Source organism: Echeneis naucrates, chromosome 15, assembly GCF_900963305.1.
Source record: "Echeneis naucrates chromosome 15, fEcheNa1.1, whole genome shotgun sequence".
NCBI lineage: Eukaryota > Metazoa > Chordata > Actinopteri > Carangiformes > Echeneidae > Echeneis > Echeneis naucrates.
This window is the reverse complement of record NC_042525.1, coordinates 2,228,922-2,252,298: the sequence shown is the minus strand read 5'-3', so window position 1 is coordinate 2,252,298 and position 23,377 is coordinate 2,228,922. Positions and strand designations below refer to the sequence as shown.

Below are 23,377 nucleotides of genomic sequence, written 5' to 3'. Positions count from 1 at the left end.
GTCCATGATTTCATCTACTGCCTCGCTTCCTACTTAATTAAAGTGGCAAGGGAACGAATGGACATCCGTTTCTTACCTAGTTAGAAAACAAAGCTGAGACTGTGGTGCCATTCATTAATTTAAAATAAACTATATTAAAAATGCTGCTAATGAAGTTTAAAGCAAACATTTTGCTTTTGTTGCTTCACAATAAATGCATCTCCCTGGAAAAACACAAGTGGAGTTTTATTATGGAGTAATACCAGGATGTGCAATGTGCTTATCAATGAACCTGGACCTTAATGTGATCATTCATCAAAAATGAAGTCAGTTTTATGGTTTAAAAAAAAAAACTGTGGGTAAAGTTACAATCAAAGATTACCAAGTTTAAAGTTTTGAGTGAACCTATTAATCTGGATGAGAAACAAATTTGAGGATGTGACAACAGGTCACAGGAAATCTAATGGGATTGAATTCTTCAAGATTGATCCTTTACATCCAGCTTCATTATCATATCACATACTTCTCTCAGAATATTGCTGTTATTCTATTATTATTATTATTGCTATTATTATTCCACCGCTTTGTGGAAAATAAGGCTGAACTCACAAGTAGGAGATGGAGATAAGAAATGTGAGGAAGGGAAGTCTTGCCTGCTTTGGGATACTGTGTGTGTTGATACACTCGGGGTTAGTGTCAGTTCTGAAAATCTGCCTGGCCTGATCAGGACAGGTGTAGCAAGCCCAGTCTTTTGTTGAGGAAGGAAGTGCCCGATCCAGGACAACAGCTTTCAGTCTTTCTTCTGTCAAGTTTGTCTGGTTAAACAATGAGCGGTAGAATCAATATTTTAAGTCAACAATTTAAATTAAATACATGCAACTTAAGTTCAGTAAATATGTATTAAGGGTATTTTTATTTCCCCAAATAATGTATGTACAATTATATACAAACTTTGTTTGCATTGTTTAATTTAGTATCAGGCACCAGGTGGTACTTTGGCAGGAACTACAGGAACTACAGTTTCACAGTAGGTGTCTCCATGGCCATATCATGCCACAATGATACACACACATTTCACAAGGTGGAAGCCGCGTGACTGGACTCACACTGTCACAGCTGTTGGACTCACATCTTTCACTTTTGTTTCTTTTTTGCCTTTTCCTTTGTCTTTGACCTTTGCCTCTTTTTTGGAGCCAGCAGAGGGAGGAGGCTGGGGTGGCTGATTCTTTGCCATTGCACTGGAAATCTCATGAGCAACTGCCATTGAAACCTGCAAAGAAATACAAACATATTCGATACACAACTCGATCATTATTTTGCATTTGCAAAGAGCCGCCTTATCCAAAATGTTAAAGTTGAGTGATAGGAGAAGTAAAGAAGCAGTACCTGCCATATTTGAAGTACAAAGGTGTATGCTCTGAGCAGGTTAAGCTGGTGTTCAGGTGCAGTCCTGTCTGCCATGACAGCGAGCACAGTGTGTGCTCGGACTAAGCAGTCAAGGTGCCGCACTTCCCTCAGACTGGACACATTTTGCATGAATGACCGGCTGACTCCTACCAGAGACTCACACTCCACTGAACTTGTACTCCTCTTTTTAGACTCATCTTGAGAGGAAAGATACATAAAGACCATTTGCTTTGACAAGTAATTCAGCAGATACATACAGTAGTCTCTGAAGAGCATCACTAACACAACTTGCAACTACTAAAAATTATGCCTGTAATACAAAGGTATACAATTTCTCTGCAAACAGTTTCCACTTTTTCTTTTACTTAATTGGGAGTCTGTCTCAAAGGAAATATCAGCAGGCTGATAGCAGGCTATTAAAGGGAGAGCTGTTCTCAGTGGGCAGCCAGATGGGACTTAAGAAATCCACGCTTGAATGGCCAGTTGTTTTTCTTCTGAAAAATATTTGCTTTGTTGATGATTTACAAAACTAACAACTGAAATACAAGCACAGATACTGAAACTTTCAAAAAGCCATGCCGCAGCAGTTTTGTGAATCAGAAGTCATCCTCTTTCAATTATAGCAACAACAGCAGGGATTCTTAAAAAAAGGCTAATGGCCATGTGCAACATTACACATGGGCTCAAGCAACATGAAGGATTTCAGAAGTACCTGTGCTTCATGCCCTAATAATGCTTACCTTGAGGGACGCTTGCAAACTTTCCTTCTAGAATTTAGGGTGCACAGTAATGTAATTAAGACCTACCTGCTCCTTCTCCCTGTTCAGGTTCTCGGCGTAGGAGGATGTCAATGGCACACTGCACCTGCTGTTGGGCATGAGATTTGGGGAAATTGTGGCAATAAAGCCACTCTCCAAACTCCAACATGAGCATCACCCTCTGCCACTGATTCTCTGTGCTCTACATCACAAAAACAAAAGTTTCCTCCGTCATGTGTTGGACAATAGTAAGGACCTTAGAGATTGAGACGAACAGATGGAACCAATCCTGAATTGAACATCTAAAATGAACAGTAAAAGACTTATGATTAGTCATGAGGAGGTGGTGTAAGGATTGGTGTTACACTCCTCCACAACACAAGAATTTAGAAATGAGCTGTAGTGACATTATGACACCACAAGATGGTGCTTGGGACTCATGATTGTTATCGTCTTTACTCCACTAAGTTAGTGGAGCACAAAAAATTAAACGATGGATTTCATAATTTCTGTTTGATCCCAGTTTTAAATCTGTGCAATTACGCAGGGTGACAGGGTGAATATTTACAGTTTACAGTGAATGTGCAGCCCTAAATTATTACAGTTTTATTTTTTAATACTGACTTTATATTTTTATACTGCCTTTTTTCACTATGGGGAGTTTTTTTTTTTTTTTTTAGATTTAGGCTTGGTCATACAATGACAAAGTCCTAAAACGAACAACTATCACTCTGAAATGACAGATTTCTTAAAGGATCAGCTTTTGGTAGTGAAACAAAGACAGGCCTTGAACAGAAATAATACCAGCAGTGATGTGACAGAGTTCTGGTAGGCGGTCAGCTGCTGGGGTACGTTGCCAGCACACAGTGCCACCTGATGCCACATTGAAGAACAGCACTGCTCTCCTTCATCTTGAATCTTCTGCATCTCCATCGTTATGCTTTCTCCCAGTTTTGCTTTCACGAGTATCATTTTTTTCAGCAGAGGCCTGGGAAAGTGAGACACTGAGTGAGACATCTCAGATTCTTTTTTTTTTAAGACACTGATATTCTTTTAGACTTTCTGCTTTTCATACAGTCTGTGTCTAGAGTCGTGCATGTCTCTAGTAGCCTTGTCAAGCAGCTGCAGAGCACTTTTCCAGTCACTTTTATCAATGTTGATTTGGAGTAACAAAGTGTAAATGGCTATTCTCAGGGTTAGGTCCTCATCTCCTCCTACACAGACAAACAAATTACAGAAAAACCGGAATTAGTTTTTATGCCACTGTAGCTGACCAGAGCCACAGTAGGAAGTAAAACCAAATTTCAAAGGAATACCGTGGGGCTCTTTCCAATCCTTCAGCAAAGTTTCTTCATGTTTAAAACTCCCACATGGCATTGCTGTCAGGGTGAGGACGCCTTTCTCTTTGCTCAGTTTCTAAAATAGGGGAAGGAGAAGATTAACACCTAAGTTGTTAGAAGAGTGATTGAAGATTACTGGTGGTCCTTAAAGCTCTCTGATGTATAAGATAAATAAGTATTTAACTCTGCCCTTTATATAAACTTATCCAATATCTGTAAATGCCTTTCCCCTCCTAGAATCTGTAGGACTGGCTTCGATTATGCTGTTGAAGGCTTTTGGTTCACATGGGTCAAGAACAATGTATGTGATGTTGGAAAGAATACCACAGTGGAACATGACTGATTCTTCATATAAGCTACCTTTAATTACTGAAGTTAAGTTGCTTTGCATTTAAACTGAAAACTACAACTGTTTATCCCTGTGGCTGTCCAAGGGCAGTGATGGGGAAATGTTTTCTCAAACTTGAACACATCTACAATCTCTGTAGCAGCCTCAAGAAAAATGTTCATCAATTTCACCCTCAATTAAAGAGAAGAGTGTGCTGGAGAACTCTGCAGCATATTTTACCAGATTTGATAGAAACTAAACTACAATCATTAAAAAAAAAAAAAATCTATACAGTAAAATATCCTTCACCTTCCAGATGAAGACCTGGGATGATCCAAACCTTTTTTAATTGCTTCTACTCATGTTAAATCTGATGAAAATCCTCATAAAATTTGATTGATCATCCTAAAAATCCTGCTCAGAAATGGCGTCAACATGGAAAATTGGCAGAATTTATATGGAGTGACAGTACAAATATGATAAAATTGGAATTTTTACATTTGTGTGTTTGGTGGTGTGGATCAGAGCACACAGGATTTTCTCTAGGGGATCCTTGAGTTGCTGCCTTTCCTCTGGAATCTGTGTCAGAGGTAGACAAGTGTTCCAGTAATGTCTGGCAGCTATGATACACAATGCTGGATTCTCAGCCTTTTCTGCAGAGCTGTGGAAGAGAACAAGTGAGGAAAGCAAATATATATAGAGCACTAATTTCCCATTAGGAGGAGCTGATTAAAAGACAAAACAAACAAAACAAAACAATTGTACTGCAGTTAAAGACACGACCAAAATCGTAAGGTATGTATATTATCTGAGAATATCACCTGACACTGGACAGAAGCACCTTCATTGCCTCTCTGAAAGTGTGAAGATCTCCACTGGACTCATGGGCTAAGCTCAAACCCCTGAAACTGGCAGCAATGCTTAGCATTTCATTCACTGCTGTAGGGCCGTACCTAGGTATATGACGACATATATAAGCTGTCAGTAAAAGTCAATCAACCAACAAACCAAAACATCAAACTCTCCAATTTAAGTCATATTTTGCAGCTTGATAAATGGGCAATCATAAAAATGTCTAGTTTACATAAACTGCAATACACTTGAATATGCACAAGATGTCACTTGCTCCTTAGAGAGTTTTGGAAGTATAAATGTCTCCCACCCCAAACATAAAGCTAAAGCTTCACAAACATTCATTACATCATTTCTCCTGCCTATTTTTAACTGTTACACAAAGATCTACTTTCCAAAATGATGCGATTGTTTAGTAAACTGTTATTGTCCAAGTCCACTTACAAAACAAAGGGCATTGTTTTTAGGCTCTTTGTTGCTGCTTCTTCCAACTGCAGAGCGTTGCTGGTGCAGCACAACACCAAGCTGTGTTCCTTGGCATTGTGGCAGAAGGAGGCCAGCTGGCACCACACCTGCATCTCCACCACCGCGTCTGTCCAGCTGCATTCTGATGCCATGCTCACCATCTTCAGGTGAGGGGAGGGGAGGAAAATTGAGGTGATGAGGGGAAAAAGCATGAAGTATTGTAGGAAGGGAGTGCAAACACATGAGAGGAGGGAGTGTGGGTAACTCGGGGTATGGAAAAAGAAAAAAAGAAAGGGGGTGGGGCAAAAGAGAGGAGGCAACAGAGGAGGGAATGATAGAAGAAACCTGGGGAAATTAAATAATACAAAGAGGAAATGGGAGAAAGCAGGAAGTAGTAGTAAAAGAAGGAAATTTCCCCTGGGGAAGAGGGAAGTATTTCTAATTCTTATTTCTGATTCTGCAATTGAGAAGACAGGAGAAGAAAGAAATTAAGAAAGAAATAAAAGGGAGAAAAGAGAGGAAGTAAGTAAACAAAACCCCACAGTCAAAGGGTTTAGAAAAAAGTCTAACAGAATAAGAAAAAGGGATTTTGCATGGAAAGCAAAATACAGGGACTGATGCAAAAAGGGAAGGGTACGGAACTAAAAGAGAAGGAGTGAATGAAAATGAAGGTTAAAGAGAAGAGAGCTGAAGGGAGATGGATGATAACAGACATAATGAAACAGTTTTGAAAAAGACTAAAGGGCCTAAAATGTCAGAGCAAGAAACACTCCACGCAAAATGCACATCACGTATAATGTCAAAGAAATCTGTGGTAGACCTTAACCCGACTGAAGCAAGACCATTGAGCCAGCTACAGTATCTTGAAGGTATTGACACATGATGAGATGTCGACTGGCTCTGAAGGCTCCTGGGTCATTTCAGTATTTGCTCGTTGGCCAGCAGCCCCTGTAGTCAAACATGAACAAGCAGAGGAATACGTACTGAGGAGAGGCTGGGTGCTGAGAACTCCATATGCCTTGGATTCATGTTGCACTGGAGCATCTCCACTCCAACCAGGACGCGCATCATTGCTGACACTTCCTCATTCTCGCACTGAAAACAGGAGCCAGAACAATGCACATAGAGTTTCAGTGCCATCCTCTGCTGAATATATACACGTCGCTTAAGTTCCATTATACAAAACACGTGTATTACTACGTGCTTATAATTTATACATGGAGCTGCAGCATGATTACCATTATGTGTCCCAGAGATAAATAGGTATCTAACCCTGTGTCCCATTACAGAGATGGCTTTGTTGATAATGTCCGACTTCCTACTGTGTACAAAATTAGTTGATGAATGATTTATTGATTACAATAAGATAAACCTTATTTATATGAATGCTGCATTTCTTCATTTGCATGGTAAGAATCAAACCTCATTTAGTCGTGACTCAATGCACATCAGCCTGCAGGGATTAATGTAGGGCAGGAAATTGTTGGATGATAAATAGTCACAGGATTATGACGACTGATGAAAAGTCCATTTCAATGACAAATTGTATAAATGCTTTCTCACCATAAAACAGAACACCTACACCATCAAAAGGATTGATAAAAAATGTCAGCTGCTGTGTGCTTACAATATCACAAGCACATTTTAGAATAACTGAGTAAACCATATAGGATACATTATGAATCCAATGTGATTTTGTTGTGACACAGCCATACAATTGTCTCAGCCATGATTCATTGTCCATGCCATTTTTATCTTAAATACAGCGCAAAAACAGAATGTTGGCCCTTTCAAGTAGTAAAAAAAAAGGCATGAAGCAAATGACGGTTTGAAAAGAAGTTTATAGTACACCATCATCCATGTTACATCACAAATTTAGGGGCTTTTCTTTTTTTTTCGTTATTTTAAGTCAATTTTGTGAAAGCTTTTCAGCAGTGTTTGGATGCACATCAATCAGCTGAGCTTTGAAACAAATCCAACAAATCCAGTGATGCAATCATCTCAACTTTAAATGTATTCAGAAAACTTTTGATTATGTTTTTGCTTTTTGCCCACAGTTTTCTCTACTCCTCTAATATACTCCAGGTCAGTTTCCAAAGACTACTTGAGAAAGAAATTCTCAGTGGACAAAACACTACCCAGATAGCAAAAACAAAGATTCTGGTGCAATAAACCCTCTGGATGCACCAGCTCTGTCTGGCCCACATTCTTCTACATCTTGGTAGATTATAGATGATATCCACCGGTGTTGATTGACAGCTGGAAACATTTTGCAGCAAAATTGGACTAGATGTAAAAGTAGCATCTGATAATCACGCAGAATATGGGCCAGAACATTATAATTATCAAAATTCAAACCACAAACCTGATGCTGCTGATCATTTAAACATAACCCTAACCCTAAACAGTAGATTAGTAACCTAAGAGCAGCTAGTTAACCCGATACAGAAAACGGTACCTGATCTTTAGTGTCGATCTTTGAACCGATTTGCTGTTGCAGTAGCCTCTTGATCTGCACCCATGTGGCCACCACCCGTTTCTTTACTGCAATGGGGACCGTCTCTCCTGGTGTGCTGTAGTTGGATATGTGAAGGGCGTAGTCACACAGCTAGGAGGAAGTGTAGAAAACAACAATTAGCAACAGGAGTGAAAGGCTCTGTTGGTAATAAATGACAATAAAACACTTCGAATGTACATGTGTCTGAATTATATTACCAACGTTGTGTCAATGTGTCAAATACTACAGATTATTTTTGAACATATATGTAAGACATGGCACACCCCAAACCTTTCCTTGGGTCAGGCCCACAGACAACTGCAAACACAAAACACAGTGAGAGACTGTATCTGACCGTGCTGTGGACTACTTATGAAACATTTACTGGAAAGGCTCATTTTTAATCTTCCCTTCAAAAGAGGGAACAGATACGATGAAATTTAGTTAATAATTCACTGATAAAGAGACTTTTATCTGGAGTAAAAGTCGATATTCATGGAGGATCCTTTGAATGAAAAAGGAGAAAGGAAATTGGGTTTAATTGGAAACTGCGGCAGGGAGAACAGAGATGTATATCAGACTGCACTGGCATAAAGAAGCCCAGTAAGGAAAGCTGCATGAGGGTAAATGCATGTGTGTACTTGCACAGTCAAATGAGTATGAATGGGATAAGAAAGGACGTGATGCTTCACAAAGTGTCATGACGCCATACAGCAGAATTAATACTTCTTGAAAGGCCTCACACTTACAGATACAGATGGAAAGACATCCTGAATGAAACCTGAACAATGGCTGCCTCTATGGCTCCATACACAATGGCTTTTATCTTTGGATATGTGTTTGGAATTTGGTCTCCCCCATTACTTTTTTTTTTTTTTTGACAAAGTAATACCGAAATGCTGTAGATTTCAGGTGATGTCTGCATTAGCAGCTTATTTAATCAGCACATCTTTATGGACTATGGCAGGATTGTATCTGTGAGTCTGCTTCTTAATTCATAAAATTAAGAGTACACTTTGAGGGTTGAAACCGCTGCTATATTGTGGATCAAAAAAATAAAAAAAATAAAAAAAATGGAACGAAAAAGTTTAAAACTTGCATAGTATATACTTGAAAAATGAAGAGAGAGAGAGATAAGAATTTGAGTTTGTGATCATCATATCTCAAAGATTCGGCACACTGCATTCAAAGATTTCAACTCTTTTCAGGGAACCCAATCTGTTTTCAAGCTTTGAATACTGAGATTTTAGACATCGTTTTCAGAGAAAGGATCAGACCGTGGAAAGGGGGAGATCAAACCAACACAATCAGTCTGTGAGGGAGTTGATACGGGGTCAATTATATTTCAAGGATAATCTTTTCGGAAGCTTTAGACAAAACTCAGTGACTTCATTAATTACAATTAAATAATTGCTGATGTATGGACTTTTAATTGAAATGTATAATAAAAAAGGAACATTTCCAGGCTGTAAATTTATTGCGATGTAGGAAGTTTGTTTCCCCACGAGCATTAATGTATCGAGTGTGATTCTATCAAATGCACAGTGTCAGTAAGAATTTTATGCAAATTTATAGTGATATAGGCAGCTTTTATGGACATGTACATAAATTAATGTTGTTCACAGCTGCAACTGCTGAAGAGTAAAGTTAAAAAGCTCAACTTTTCATTTCACTTCTTCTGTAGGGCTGATGGGGATTAAATAGATCAATTGGAACATTGGTTTTGCACAGGTGTCCATCCTACACACACATACCTCCAATCCCTTTTGGACGTCTTGCAAGGTGCTGGTATCTAAGACAATTCCATGATTTTTGGTGGCCTTATTCACCCCCTTCTCTGCTCTGTTTTTGGCCTCGTTTCCATGCAGGATTTCCTCAACACTGTCCGCTCCACCTAAAGGCTGGATTAAACCTCGGGCCACGGCATCACAGAGCAGCACTACTAGAGCATGATTCCTGATAAACACAATACAAAGAATGCTCCAAACTGACAAAATCTGAAAAAAGGACATCAGGACAGAACATTGAGCTTGAAGTACAAATATATTTGTATATTAGGAGCCCCTACTACAATATTGGACTGAGAAATATGAGTTTTCTTGGCCATATACACAGAGAATGCATTCTTGAGGACAGTTTAGTCTGTTTTCACAATAATTAACGGCTTCTTTCCATTGCCCAAAAGAGGAAGAGACCTTAAACTGCCTCTTATTGTGTGAATTAGCTACAGCTCTGAAGAGAACACATTTAAAAACATTATTCAGAGGTAAACTTTGACCGTGCCTAGAATGGTTTCCTGAGAACATGCATATATACTGCTGTTGTTGGCTGAAAAAGCAGTAATTTTCCCCTTTTACCTGAGCTGAACAACTACGTTTCCACAGTACTCCACTGAGGGTTGACAAAATTATTGCTGGGCGTACGAAATTCTTTGGAAACCCACAGAGTGATTTAAAATATGTCCAGTCATCAGTCTGAAAACAGCTATGTTTCATGTTTCCTACAGATGTTGACATTTTGTGAATGAGTTTTTAAAATCAACCCCATCTCCGGTTCAGACCTGTTCAGAATAATTTTTACGTCACAATCATTTATTCATCTAAAGGGAAGTTTGGCTATTTTTTTTGGACAGGACTCCCCCCACCCCCCCCAAAAAAAACACCCTTAATTATTCTGTCAAACAGAGTGATACTTATTTAGCAACCCAGCTCACCCAGTGTGCTCTGTCATTCGTAGCATCTCCACCACCCTCTGGAAGGGGGCTAGCAGGCGTTGGTACTCCCCAGCTACTAGTAAGTGGGTGCTGTAGTTCCACAGGTAAGTGGCTGCATTCACAACCACCCACGACTCCCTGAGCTCTGATCCAAGCTCCGCTGCCCGCAAGAAGTTGGAGGTGGCGTAGGAGGACAGAGCCTGGATCCAGTCTCTGGGTGATAGAGGTAGAGAAGTACAATAGGGAGTGGGAGTGAGAGAGTAAGTTGAACTATTTACGTGAAAAACTTAATTCATTGACCTTTTCATCTGCAGTTTTCTGGGGGCAATGCCAAGTGGCTGTGTACTGCTATGTATTTCACAAACAAACATCTTGTGGTGTCTGAAAGGTTTTTCTGTGGGATGTCAAGGAAAAAGGGGAATCCCACATTCTTACTGTTAGACATGCTAAACCTAATGGGGCTCACAAGAGCAATTTGTTTGAACACAGGGACACCTCTGAGACCCAATAATGTAAAGTGTGTTTCAGGATGCATTCAAGCAAAGCAGAGCACAGTAGTTGCATTGCTGAATGTGAAAATATAGAAAAAAAGACAGAAGGCTACAGTACAGAAAATATATAAAAAAAATGTTTTAATGAATAGATGTTTTTGAAAATTGTAGTTTCACCTGTAAATAAACCAGTGTGGATCCTCTTTAATCTCCTGTGGGGGGACAGCAGGGCTGTTAAATTGCACCCCCTCCATTCGCAGCTTATGGATGCTGGCCTGAGAAAGACAAAAAAAAAATGACTCACTACCACCAAAGATGTTATTAAAAGTGACTTCCTGTTTTGACAAATTCGTAACAAAAGTATGTATGTGTCGTTTAATTTAATGCATTTCAATTATAATTCTGTGTCATAGAAGAAAGCGAGAAAGGCATGAGGTTAGCATGCAAAGAGGCTATAATCTGAAACAGTTTTGGCAAAGCAATGGAGTTGCTGTGTATAGTTGGCTCCATTTCCTTCAAAGCGCTGTTAAGTACATCTCTATGGACTCAGTAAAAAGATGGAGCTGCAGGCTTCATGGGAGTATGATTACATAAGACATCTCATAAAACAAGCAACAATTTCTGACTTCAACCAATCAACATCTACCTTCTGGGGTTGTTAAAAATCCTTATGTTGTTTGTCTACTACTGGAGCAGTGTTTACTTATTATTTGTGAGACCTCAAGCTGGAAAAAACAAAACAAAACAAAAAAAAAACAAAAACAAATACAAACTTTCTCTTACTGCGTATTAAAATAATGTAGCACAATGACTGAAAAGGCTGACAATGGAATTGTGCGTGTCTGATCTGTAGAATAAAATTTAAACATTGCTTGGGTCTACAAGCTGGTAAGGAGCAAACACCTCAGCACTGATGAAGTGGATTTCAGCTAAAAGGCGCAGGAGGTCCCTCACGCAAGCTTGGCTTTCATTGCAACTGTGAAGACTCTCTGCACAGCTCTCCTCCTCCGAGCATGTACACTCTGCAGAGAATTGAAAAAACTCTTAGTGACAGCAATCCACTCCTTCCTGAATTTAACACTGTTACAAGCACAACTACTCCAACTACTTCCTGTCCACCAGTCAATTTTCTTTAGCAATACCAAATCATACGTTGTGTTAGGTAGGTGTGTTACACAAATAGACCTGATTTGAACAATGAGTGAAAATAACTTTATAACCCTGCTATTATAACACATACTCTACATCTATAATTTCTCTGACATTCGACTACCTTTTACTTCAGCTTTAGAAACAACTCTGAAACGTTACCACCAGTCTTGGGATTCATTCTTTAGCTTACTGTCAGCCTTGGAAATCTTCCATCTGCCATCATCATAAAGCAAACAAAATCGACAAGCTGCTCGGCACACATCCCAAACTTCATGTTTTCTGGCTGTCTTCACTAGTGCTGCCCACAACTGCATCCTGAAACAGCCAAGAAATAAAGATTCTTTTTTAAAAAAAAAAAAAAAAAAAAGGGTCAGAGAATGGGTTCAGTCAGAGAAATGGCTCAGTCATACACTGCATGATCTAAGGTTGCTTGTTTGGAGAGCCATAATTCAATAATAAACCTTTCCTTGGGGAGTCTTCAGCTCCCGATGCCTGTGCTCTCCCCTGACCATTAAGCTGTCCATTTCTGATGTACATACTTTTTCAGAGTAATGATCTGGGAAGATAGGGAAACTCAACTGTGTGCTCTGAATAAGGAGATGTAAAACAGCACTGCCCACTCTTATATTCACACAAAAACTTAGCTGGAGAGAGGAGCAATAGATCAAACATTCATTAGTATATAATGTTCAGTAAAACCAGGAAGTTATAAATTCAACAAGGCATAAAGAGGCTGATTGTACAGGCAAACTTCGGACTGGGATTCTGGGAAGCCTGACTGAAAATGATTACGGAGAAAACTTTATATCACAAGAAGACTCTTACATACATTTAAATTAACATATTTAAATACAGATGTTCACACACACAAACCTGGCTATGCTGTCAGTGTTGCTGCCTTGTCTGGCCAGATGACCGTCCAACTTCTGTAAGGATGTGGAGTGAAGCTGAGCCTTCTCTGAGAGCTGGGCCACTGGTCCAGATCCAAGACTGCCTACGAGAATTAGACAGTTGTTGAAATACTGTTTGAGTCAAACTATCTTAATACGGTCAGGAAACTTACCTCTAAAGAATGAATCAATTCAAGTTTCTGGCTATTATGCATAACAAATGTCTCTTTGACTTAACAGATTGCTCATAATTTATAAAACATTGACTAAACTGTGTGCACTCAAATGCAGGATGCGCTCCTTTTGAAACAAGTTACATAATTATGCTTATTATGCCAATTTCTGTGTAAGCGAAAGGGAATGCAGCTGAGGGGATACAAGACTAAATGGCCAATTTCCAAAAATGCCAACTCTTTCAAACAGGGATGTTTTTGACTACAGTGTAATCACATTAGACAGGTAGGGTTTAGCAAAAAATAAATAAATAGAAATAGAACAACAATATAGATTTTTTTTTTTAATTCAGACTCATCTACAGGAGCAGGGCCAGTCAAGCTTTTTTTTTTTTTTTAAACTTAGGTCTGTGGTCAACTTTGAAACAAGCAAAAACTTTGAGTGGACATACATCTCTCATTGATGAATATCTTCTGAACAGGTTTCTGGCTTTAAAACCAAGAACACTACCATAATTGTCCTCATCTTGAGAATGAGGTTTATAGACGAAAACAACAGGTGCCTTTCTGGATGAAAGCTTTTACAAATGCCTGCAGGACCCCTTAGATGAGCTGTGACAGACAAGATCTTCCCCTGGTCATTAGGATGGTGAGTGCTCCTTTGACCAAAGAGCCTAGAATTGGTCTGAGATCACTGTCTCAGGCCCTTCTGCTCCATGATCTACTGCACAGTGGACACTGTTTCAATGTGAGCTATTCTGGACCCCACAGCAAATAGATACGGTGTTCCAAAACCACCATAATGAGCGTGGAGAAAGCTGCGAGAGATACTTAAGGCTAACCACCAAGTTCAGCAAAGGCTCAGAACCAAGCAGGTGGAGCATGACAGGAGAAGATGCACTTTAAATGTGTTATCAAGAGAAGAACACTTCCAACTTGAAACTTTTTTGAGTGAATTTAATGTTGAATAGTATTGAATACAAAGCCACCTACCATGGCCTCCATATTAAAAAGCAGAAATGTTTATGTATTAAAAGAAAAAAAAAAAAAAGAGCTCTTACTGCAGGCAGGATATACTTGAGATAGGAGGAATATAAATATTCTTCTAGGCCAGTAAACTCTCCTTTATTTTAATAAGATGTTTGTTCCCTGGAGCAGATAAAAGAAGGAAAGGGCTCAGCAAATATAAATGGTTGTATCAAGCTGTCCTGAAAGAGAGAGTATTTCAAATTAGAGATGCCATTAGACATTGCCATTTGTCTGAGTTTTCAGTCCAGGATATCAACTCTGGTTAATTCTAACTGCACCAGTTTTACAGAAAGCATTTATGGGGATGGAGAGATCTGTGTGATTTTATTTTTTGAACTGTCCTTATTTTTGTTTGTTAACTTGTGATGTCTTGCTTGTATTCTCAGTACTGTGGAAAATGAGGGTCTCATCCTTGAACGTGGCCTCCGAGATCTAAATAAAAGATGATGATGATATGGAAAAACTAAAAACAAAGATGAAAATTTGTACTTGTGGATGTGCTGTCTCCATCGAGCACCATCTGGAAATCGTCAGGGCCCAGAAGGCCACCCACAGAAACCAGGGTGGGACGAATGTCTGTCTTGTCTTGGGGTTTAAATTCTCTGACCTGCAGAAGAGAGAAAAGGGATGTATGTCATAGTTAAGTCAACATGCAGTTTACTTGCAGTCCTAGCTGTCTAATGCAAAAGGAATATAAACCTGCTGCAGAAGCATAGCAGCTTTGTCTTCAGTCCGCGTGGGTGTTTGGCAGAGCGTCCCTCTGAGCTGCATGAGACGCAAAGACAGGCGTTTCTGATCTGTCCCCTTATCCAGGAGCATGGCTTTTTCAAGGTGGGTCAAAGAAGCCTCCAGGCGGCCCTCCTCCTCTTCAGTCACTGCAAGCTCTGAGTGGACTTGACAGCGCATATCCAACAACATACTGTGAAAATAACACACAAGTGCTTTGAGCATAACGCAGTGTAATTAAAGTTGAAAGCTGAGCGATATGAGCTCAATAGTCATGAACACAGTCATTATTAATATATGCACAATAAGGTGGAAACCTCTGTATATCTTCCAGTCCTTGCGCTACTCTGAGCAGGGGTGTCTTTATGTGTTTCCTGAGGTTGTGCTGCAAAAGAGGCAAGCAGAATCTCCATTGGGTAGCACACACTGCCTGCACAGCCTGAGGATCGCCCTCTCTCACTGCAGTCTGCAGCCACTGATCCAGCCTGCCTATCTCCTTCAGCCGGGCCTGTAGGATAAAAACTATAGAATGAATATCTCTCCGATAGCAGTTAAAACACAGCACTTCTATGTACTTGGAAAGTGTAATGGGTTTGATATGTGGTGCCAGTTCTCACACCAAAGCACTATATGGTATTAAAAGAGGAAAAACTGTCAATTAGGGAGATTATATAATCATTAAAATTTTCCATTGAAACTTAAATTAATGAGGAACTTCTTGATGGCTCAGCAGTTCTGGATACTTTTCATGTAAAAGGGCAAATCTGCATATGCTGCCTTTAAAGAATGAAGAATGAGATTACAGAAATGATGGTAAGGAGTGAATTAAACTTGTGTCAGTGGAATCACTGCCTGCATTATAAAATGCAGCGTAAAGAACTAGATGATGTGTTTGATACCTCCACACCAGCTTTGGAATAGACATTTATCTTCGCCTCTGTCTTCAGGAGTTTGATTTCACAATTGACACATTCCATTATTATACGTTGGCCAACACTCTAAAAAAAAAGACAACCACACATTTTATTTCAGAAGCACAGAGAAAAGAACGGATTACAACTATGAAGCCATATTCTATGCCAAGAAAAACCCCATATGCTATGTTGATAATTAAATTATCGTGTCATCTAATTTGTAAAAGAGGATGTTGGGCACATTACTGAAAATCTAGACACTTTTCTGTGAAATAAATTCTACATTGCCAAGAAAAATGAAAAAAAAAAAATAAAAAGAAAATGCAGCAAACTGCTTGGCATGAGTTCAGCTAATTATTCCAATCTATTGTCAGGAGCCTACTTAAAAGGGGATGTCAAATTACATGCATAAATTTACATGTTTTCATGGTATGTACAGTAACACCACGAAGCAATGCTGCTGCCTGAGGTTTTAAGAGAATATCGGACACTCACAGCTTCTCTTGCCGACTTTAGCTCTTTCAAACATTCGGCAGCTACTTTCTGATGCTTTACTTGCAAGGCCAGCAGAGCCAACTCCAGGAGGAAGGCAACCCTGCAAATCCCAGATAAAACATAATTTATACAATTCACAACATTGCAGTACAGTAATCTGAGTCATGTACTGCCCTCAGGATATCCATATGCGGGTTTATGGTGTTGGAAGGTTTAGGAATAGGAAAGGGAGCAAAAAAGGTGAACATGTCGGGGAGGTGATTTGATCGGGAAACTTTGGGTCACAGACCTTTCAGATGGTTCGATGGGGATTGGGCTCTGAATCCCAGAAGACGTGGATGGTTTCACACAATCCACCAGGAGATGGAAAATCTCCTCAAGCTTGGCCAAATCCTCTTTCATCAGCTCATCCTTATTTATTTTTTCCGACCTGGTAAAAACAACAGGAAAACGTGTTTTTGCACATTAATAAGCAGTTATGCATCCAAGAGTGGATCCGTATGCATTTTAATTTGCTTTATAATATACTCAAACTCAACTGTGGATAAAGCTTAGGCAAAATAACCTATATGATGCTGACAACGGCTGGGTCAGGATGGGTCACACTGTCAACCTTGATAGCTAAGCTGAAAAGCCATAAGAAGGTCTGACATGTTGAGTACATGCCTGCAGAAAAGGGGTGGGGGTGGGTTTGTTCTCTACTATGCCACACCAGAAGTGATATAGTGCTATACTATTCACAATCCACACAGGCAGAACGTTGAAGCTGTCCACCACAGGACGTCACAGACGAAGCTGATAGCTAGTGGAATCACTGGACTGTTGACCCAGGTTTAATGTTGGCATGCCACCTCAAAATGCAGAATGGCAGACTTCAAAAAACATGTCTTTGTTTCAACCTCTAGTAAAGACGTGATGGTAACAGTTATGTGCCAACTTGCCTCTATTATTAGCTGGAAACTTTTCTAAAAAAGTACATGTACAATCAATCAGTTCTTCATCAGAACTGATGAAGCTCCTGATTGAGAGGTGAAAATGCCTAATTCCAGTTGTGCTAGATTCAGCTTCCTCTATAGAACTATGATCTGGATGACTAAGAACTTACAGACTTCATACAGTTGTAAGATAAAGCTAATGCTTTCAAACACACCTTTGCAGCCACAGTTGTAAAAAGCAAACATTATTAAAGCAGATCAAGGGTTTCTTTTCTTGGACAATCACAGCACAACCTGTTTATCTCAGCTGCAGATAGATGAAATTGGCTTTCATTGTGACAGCATGAACACAATGTTTTCTGCAATATAATGCTACAGCAAAATCAGGACAGTAAAAATAAAGTTCTACTATGTATAACAAAGAAACTGCTTACTTTTTAAATTCCTGCAATTTGTAAATGACTGATAAGGTGGTGCTCTGTCTGCTTATTTCAGTGATGTCACCTTCAGTCAGATTGTGTTGTACCTAAGAATAGAAGAGTTCAGGTGAACATCACAATTTATTGATCATCCAAAAATGTATCCCTACAATTAGCAGCATTAAAGGTGCTGCAAAGAATTACCAGTAATGTTAAAAAGAGGAAAAATCTAAAGGTCACGACCAAAGTAAGTTCTGTAAAGAGTTCAGTTTAAAATCTAAAATCTTAGATCTAATGAAAAGCTGTTTACCATTAATGTAAAGAGTCTTGGATAAAGATGCGCTACATGTGACTTGATCAGTTCTTCTGTAACTTTGGCAAAGCTTATAGCATCATCAATTTTCCCTGAATCAGCAAGACATTTGATCAGATGCCTGAAAAGAAGCAGAAAAAAAGTCTCATGACATTTAACTGAAGAAAAAAAAATGTGGAACTGCAAGGTAAACACCATGTTGTTGGAATGTTGATTAACATAATGGGAGTTTTACAACAGTAGACAGTGAAGCTTGTCATGTTTTTTGTTGATGGATAACTGCACTATATTTTACTGAATGCCGTTTCTTGATCCTTGCTGCATACTGACTTTTTTTAAAAGGAGACATATAATATCATTCCTACCCTCTGTCTAATTGGTAGGGAGCTATAAATTTCAGTCATGCCAGACATACTGTACCAAATCCCATTATTACCCTAGCTCACTGTCTTGCTGACATTAGACTGCGTGTGAATGGTACATTATACTGACTGAATAAATATAAAACTAAGATTTGAGTCAGAGGTGTCATGGCAGAACATGATAAAACAGCTTACACTGGCACAGAATTTTCACTGTATAGAGAAGGAAAAAAAAAAACCAATTAACTGGGGAGGCAGGAAGTTGTGGTCATAAGTGAACAGTTGGTTAATTAGCTCTGCACATCATCTCTATGAATCCAGCCTGAGACAGAACAGAACCAGCAATGGACTCATTCATGAAAGGGAAGAAAGGGAGCATTGTGGGGTCACTTGCATCATGAGTTCAGCCCTCCAAGTGTGGTCTTGGTCTGCCACCTCCTCCAGACTTTGGACCACCTGTCTGAAGGAGGGGATCAGGTTGATACACCGCCCTGGCTGCAGAAGGGGACGCACTGTCTGAAAATATAACACTGAGGCGTTGAACACCATGAAATGGTATCTGTAAGACAGAAGAAACATCTGAATTATTTATGATTCACTTGTAATCTATATAATCTCTTAATAAAACTCAAATCATACAAAGTGACAACCCCGTATGGTGTAAATCCTGTGTATGTGGATTAACCATGGTCCAATGAGCCACAGGAGAGAAACCTATATAAGCTCTCTATGTGGAATGAGGGATATTTATAAATTCAAGACACTGTGGAACAGAAACAGCCTGTTTCAGTGTTACTAATTTATTCACCAGAAAATGTTTTACTTAAGTCTGGGCAGATGAATAAGATATGTATTCTCTTTGGTGTTAGTTGGGATTGCTCATTTAGCCATTTTATTGACAGGTTATGAGTTCATTAGAAAAGCTGTTTAGTGCTGATTACTTGCAAAGGCTAAGCCCGTGTCTCATATCTCATCTGTGTGCAGGAAACAAAAAAGTATTCATACAATTTCTACTATTAAATTTATTTATCAACTCTTTGACTACTTTACTTCAAAATATCTGTGAAAATGTAGAGGAATATGTGCTGATTAGCATACACTTAAGAATAGGATGTTAGAACAAAGCAGGATGAATCGTGTTATTTTTCAACATGTCCTTTTTTTTCTTGCTGCACACTGAACCTCCTAACATGAAAAATAAAAATATTCACTGCTGTGAACATTTTGCTTTCATATTTTTTCTTTTACTGGAGCAACTGGCAAGCTGTGAATATTACTGTACTGTACATAAAGTACATTGGTCAAATTTAGCGACAAGCTAAGCACCCATCTGAGAAGTTCCATACCTTGGTTCATTCTTTGAAATTTCAATTGCTTTCAGAAAACACATCACAGCCTCTTCAAAGTCTTCCTGTAATAGAAAATAATGCAATGGGGAAAGTGAGAGGTCACACATCAGACATATTCACAAAGTTAAGACAAAAAGGTCATTCAGCGGGCACCACAGCTTGATAAAAGACAGAAAAACTTGTAAAAACAATGAAAAGACAAAAGGCAATATGCTTAAAAGACTGAATCACATGGAGCCTGTTCATGATGCTAGATTATCCGCTCCATTTTTAGTGCAAAGATGACAAGTACATAGAATAACTGTATGTGTATACACCTCATTGGCACAAACACAAAAGCACACAACCCCCTCGAGGAGATGTGTCCAATTTGCTATCCTCACCACACTCCCAAAGGCCGGTGGAGACTTCAGTTGGCCCTGGCAGAGGTAGGCTTGACACAAAAATTGATTAGCTGGCGGATTCCCTTCAAAGTACATCTTTAGACACGCTGTGCTTATCTCCAAACAACCCAGCTGAAGACAGAGAGAAAGAGACAAACAAAGGCCAAACAAAATTAATATTTCAAATTTGTGTGCCAATATATTGTGTCACCAGCATTTCAGCAGGCTGCTGTCCTATGTTATGCACTGTCTCCTGTTAAATAAATAAATACATTCCCATGGGGTACATATCACTAAAGGAAGTGCAAGGTTTTCTGCCGCAAAAGAAATTTCCACAGTACACTACAAGAATTGAATTGGGTCAAGATATATATATTTTTTTTATAGCTTTTGAATTCATAAAAGAATGGAAATTCCACACTACTGAACTATGAATCAGTGTGCTAGACAATGTCTTTATGGAGCAGGAATATTCATGATATTCATTATTCTTGAACATTAAAGAATGTGATGCAATTGTGCTGAGGATGAGAACTAATTCAGTATTAGCTTAGCAAGACAAAGTTTCAATACAAGTGACAATGTCATCTGGGATAAGACTCTATGGGGAGGGGTTCAGCAGCAGGGTTAATTAGTAAATCTAAAAAAAACCCCAAAACATTTTATTCCCAATATAACAACATATCAGATGATGAAACAGACATTTTCCCATTTCGTGGAAAATATTACCTCATTTTGAATTTGATGGCAGCAACACAAATCAAAAAAGTTGGAACAGGGCAATGTTTACCATGGTGACAGTTTACAACTGTGTGTAAATGTCTGGGAAGTGAGGAGACCAGTTGCTGGAGAATGTTGTCCCATTTTTGTGTGATGCAACATTCTAGCTGCTCAACAGTCCTGGGCCTTTGCTGCCAGATTTTTCATTTTATGATGAATCAAATTTTTTTCAATTGTTGAAGGGTCCAGGCTGCAGGCAGGCAAGGTCAGCACCCAACTCTTCTCCTGGGAAGTCATGCTGTTGTGATAGATGCAGTATGTGGTTTAGCATTGTCTTGCTGAATTATGTTCCCTGAAAGAAATGTTGAGATGGGTGCTCTAAAACCTGTACTGTTCAGCAGTGTTGGTGTCTTTCCAGGTGTACAGTAAGCTGCCCACACCATAGGCACTAATGCAACCCCATACCAGAGATGCAGGCTTTTGAACTGTCTGCTCATAACAAGCTGGATGCTCCCACTTTTGTCCATAGGACACAGCGTCCATGGTTTCCAAAAAGAATTTCCATTTTTAGTTCACCTCACCATTATCCTTTTTGCCTCAGACCATTTTAAATGAGCTTTGGCCCAGAGAAGATGACAGCGTTTCTACACTGTGTTCACATATGGCTTCTTCCTTGCATGACAACATTAACTTGCATTTGTGGATTTCCCAGCGAACTGTGTTCACAGACTGATTTCTGGAAGTGCTCCTGAGCCCACGCAGTGATGTTCAGTACAGAATCGTGCCTGTTTTTAATGCAGTGCCACCCCAGGGCCAGAAGATCGCGAGAATCCAGTTTTGACCTTCGGCCATGTCCCTTGCGCATGGAGATTCTTCCTGACTCTCTGAGTCCTTTAATAATATTATGCACTGCAGGTGGTGGGATCCTCAAATTCTTTGCAGTTTTATGTTGAGGAATATTTTTCTGGGCCACAGTTTGTCACAGATAGGCAAACCTCCACCCAGTTTTAGAGCTGAAATGCTACTTTTATACCCAGTCGTGTTACCAACCTGTAACCAGTTAACCTAATTAGTTGTCAAATGCCCCTGCAGTTGTTTTTGATTTGTGCCAATTACTTTTCCAGCCTTTTTGTTGCCTCTTTTCCAACTTTTTTAAGATGTGTTTCTGCCATCAAATTAAAAATGAGCTCGTATTTTCCATGAAATGGTAAAATGTCTCAGTTTCAACATCTGATATATTGTTTACGTTCTACTGGGGATAAAATATGGGTTAAATATGAGATTTGCAAATCATTGCATTCTGTTTTTATTTCCATTTTAAACTGCATTCCAACTTTTTTGGAATTGGGGTTGTACATCAGAAACTGTATCATCAAGGTTACACTGGTATTGATCCACCACCAGCCCCAAAATGTCCTGAATTGTGTTTTATTTATTCAAACCAGATGAATCCTCTGTACATGCAAAAAATGTTAGTAATATCTATTGGATGAGAAACTTTCACACAGAAGATTTCAGCATTAGACTTGTATTAAGTGAAGATGTTCAAGAAGTTCAGAGTTTACAATGAAAACATTTTAATTTGGAGCTTAAACTTTTGCTTTGCTTTTTGCTTTTTCTGAAGTGGTTCCAAAGTATGGTAAAAAAAAAAAAAAGACAAACCCTCCCTTTGTCTCTTAGTCTCACCTGTAGAGCTGCTTCAGCACAGTGGACGTACAGCTCCGGGGGTAAACGGCTCCGTCCGCCGATTCCTGCTTCCGTAATCAGACGGTAGGCCGACTGCAGCGCTTCATGGTCTACATCGAAAAGCCACCGTGAGAAAAACAAAACTTTTCCAAGTCTTTACAGCTGCTGAAGTTTTACTTCACAGACCTTGTTGCTCCTTGGCCTTGGCTAGATCCTGCCGAACGTCCAGCTCCATGTCAGGCGTCTGATCCGGTGTTAACTTCAGCGGGCTAATATGCTAACAGCGGAATTTAGCACCAACATTAGCATCAACATTAGCATCGGCTCACTAAACAAACACAAATGCGTGTGTAGCTGGAAAAGAAATGCACAAAGCTGTGGAATCTTCGGTGGAGTTGACAAATCTCTCGTTAAATATTTGTAGGAATTTCACGTTATTTATTTATTTTTTTAAATAAACAGCTTAGCACAGATCCGCACTAGCCCACCGACGCTCTTGGTTGTCATGGAGCGTTACTAAGCAACGGGAGTCAACAAACTCGAACTACAGCAAGCGAAAGGGATCAAAAATGATTATCTGCTCTACACAACACCGAGTGAGTTTTGAATCCCCTTTTAATGTTGAATTTTATGGGTGTAGATGATATAACCATATAAATTATCAATATATAATCAATTGTAACGGGTGCAAGGATAAAAAATTATATGCAAAAAGACACAGCATTGCGCTCTCTCTCTCTCTCTCTCTCTTTCTCTCTCTCTCTTTCTCTCCCTCCTTCCGACATACACATTCCCTCAGACTGGGGTGCAAAAAAAAAAAAAAGGCACCCCTTCATGCTTTTTAACTTCAAAGTGCATCATTAGAAATCAGGCCACTCAGTGTGCAAATATAATTCCCTTGGTCAAACCAAGTAGCCCTACTGATGTGACAGGGAACAAAGTTCCCAAAGCAAAGCACTGTGGCTCTCACTGGGGCTTCCTAGTTTGCAGTTTCAGTGACA

The 23,377-nt window shown here is 39.4% G+C and overlaps 1 protein-coding gene across 1 annotated transcript in view; it reads right to left on the bottom strand.

Moving 5' to 3' along the window:
• cfap46 (cilia and flagella associated protein 46) overlaps positions 1-22,611 on the bottom strand; it is a 36,548-nt gene extending 13,937 nt beyond the window's left edge. The window contains exons 1-30 of the mRNA XM_029521766.1: positions 22,563-22,611; positions 22,377-22,486; positions 19,971-20,102; positions 19,585-19,649; positions 18,633-18,797; positions 17,874-17,997; positions 17,579-17,670; positions 16,499-16,639; positions 16,210-16,309; positions 15,700-15,798; positions 15,118-15,308; positions 14,774-14,993; positions 14,564-14,681; positions 12,856-12,976; positions 12,173-12,297; positions 11,713-11,852; positions 11,008-11,105; positions 10,340-10,552; positions 9,381-9,582; positions 7,588-7,737; positions 6,114-6,224; positions 5,109-5,290; positions 4,634-4,765; positions 4,285-4,473; positions 3,461-3,552; positions 3,220-3,358; positions 2,949-3,132; positions 2,193-2,346; positions 1,366-1,583; positions 633-794 (exon numbers count right to left, since the gene is read on the bottom strand). Coding sequence (XP_029377626.1) covers positions 633-794; positions 1,366-1,583; positions 2,193-2,346; positions 2,949-3,132; positions 3,220-3,358; positions 3,461-3,552; positions 4,285-4,473; positions 4,634-4,765; positions 5,109-5,290; positions 6,114-6,224; positions 7,588-7,737; positions 9,381-9,582; positions 10,340-10,552; positions 11,008-11,105; positions 11,713-11,852; positions 12,173-12,297; positions 12,856-12,976; positions 14,564-14,681; positions 14,774-14,993; positions 15,118-15,308; positions 15,700-15,798; positions 16,210-16,309; positions 16,499-16,639; positions 17,579-17,670; positions 17,874-17,997; positions 18,633-18,797; positions 19,585-19,649; positions 19,971-20,102; positions 22,377-22,486; positions 22,563-22,611 — 4,218 coding nt within the window. The remainder of the gene's footprint in view (positions 1-632; positions 795-1,365; positions 1,584-2,192; positions 2,347-2,948; positions 3,133-3,219; positions 3,359-3,460; positions 3,553-4,284; positions 4,474-4,633; positions 4,766-5,108; positions 5,291-6,113; positions 6,225-7,587; positions 7,738-9,380; positions 9,583-10,339; positions 10,553-11,007; positions 11,106-11,712; positions 11,853-12,172; positions 12,298-12,855; positions 12,977-14,563; positions 14,682-14,773; positions 14,994-15,117; positions 15,309-15,699; positions 15,799-16,209; positions 16,310-16,498; positions 16,640-17,578; positions 17,671-17,873; positions 17,998-18,632; positions 18,798-19,584; positions 19,650-19,970; positions 20,103-22,376; positions 22,487-22,562) is intronic.
• Positions 22,612-23,377: the final 766 nt, after the last annotated feature.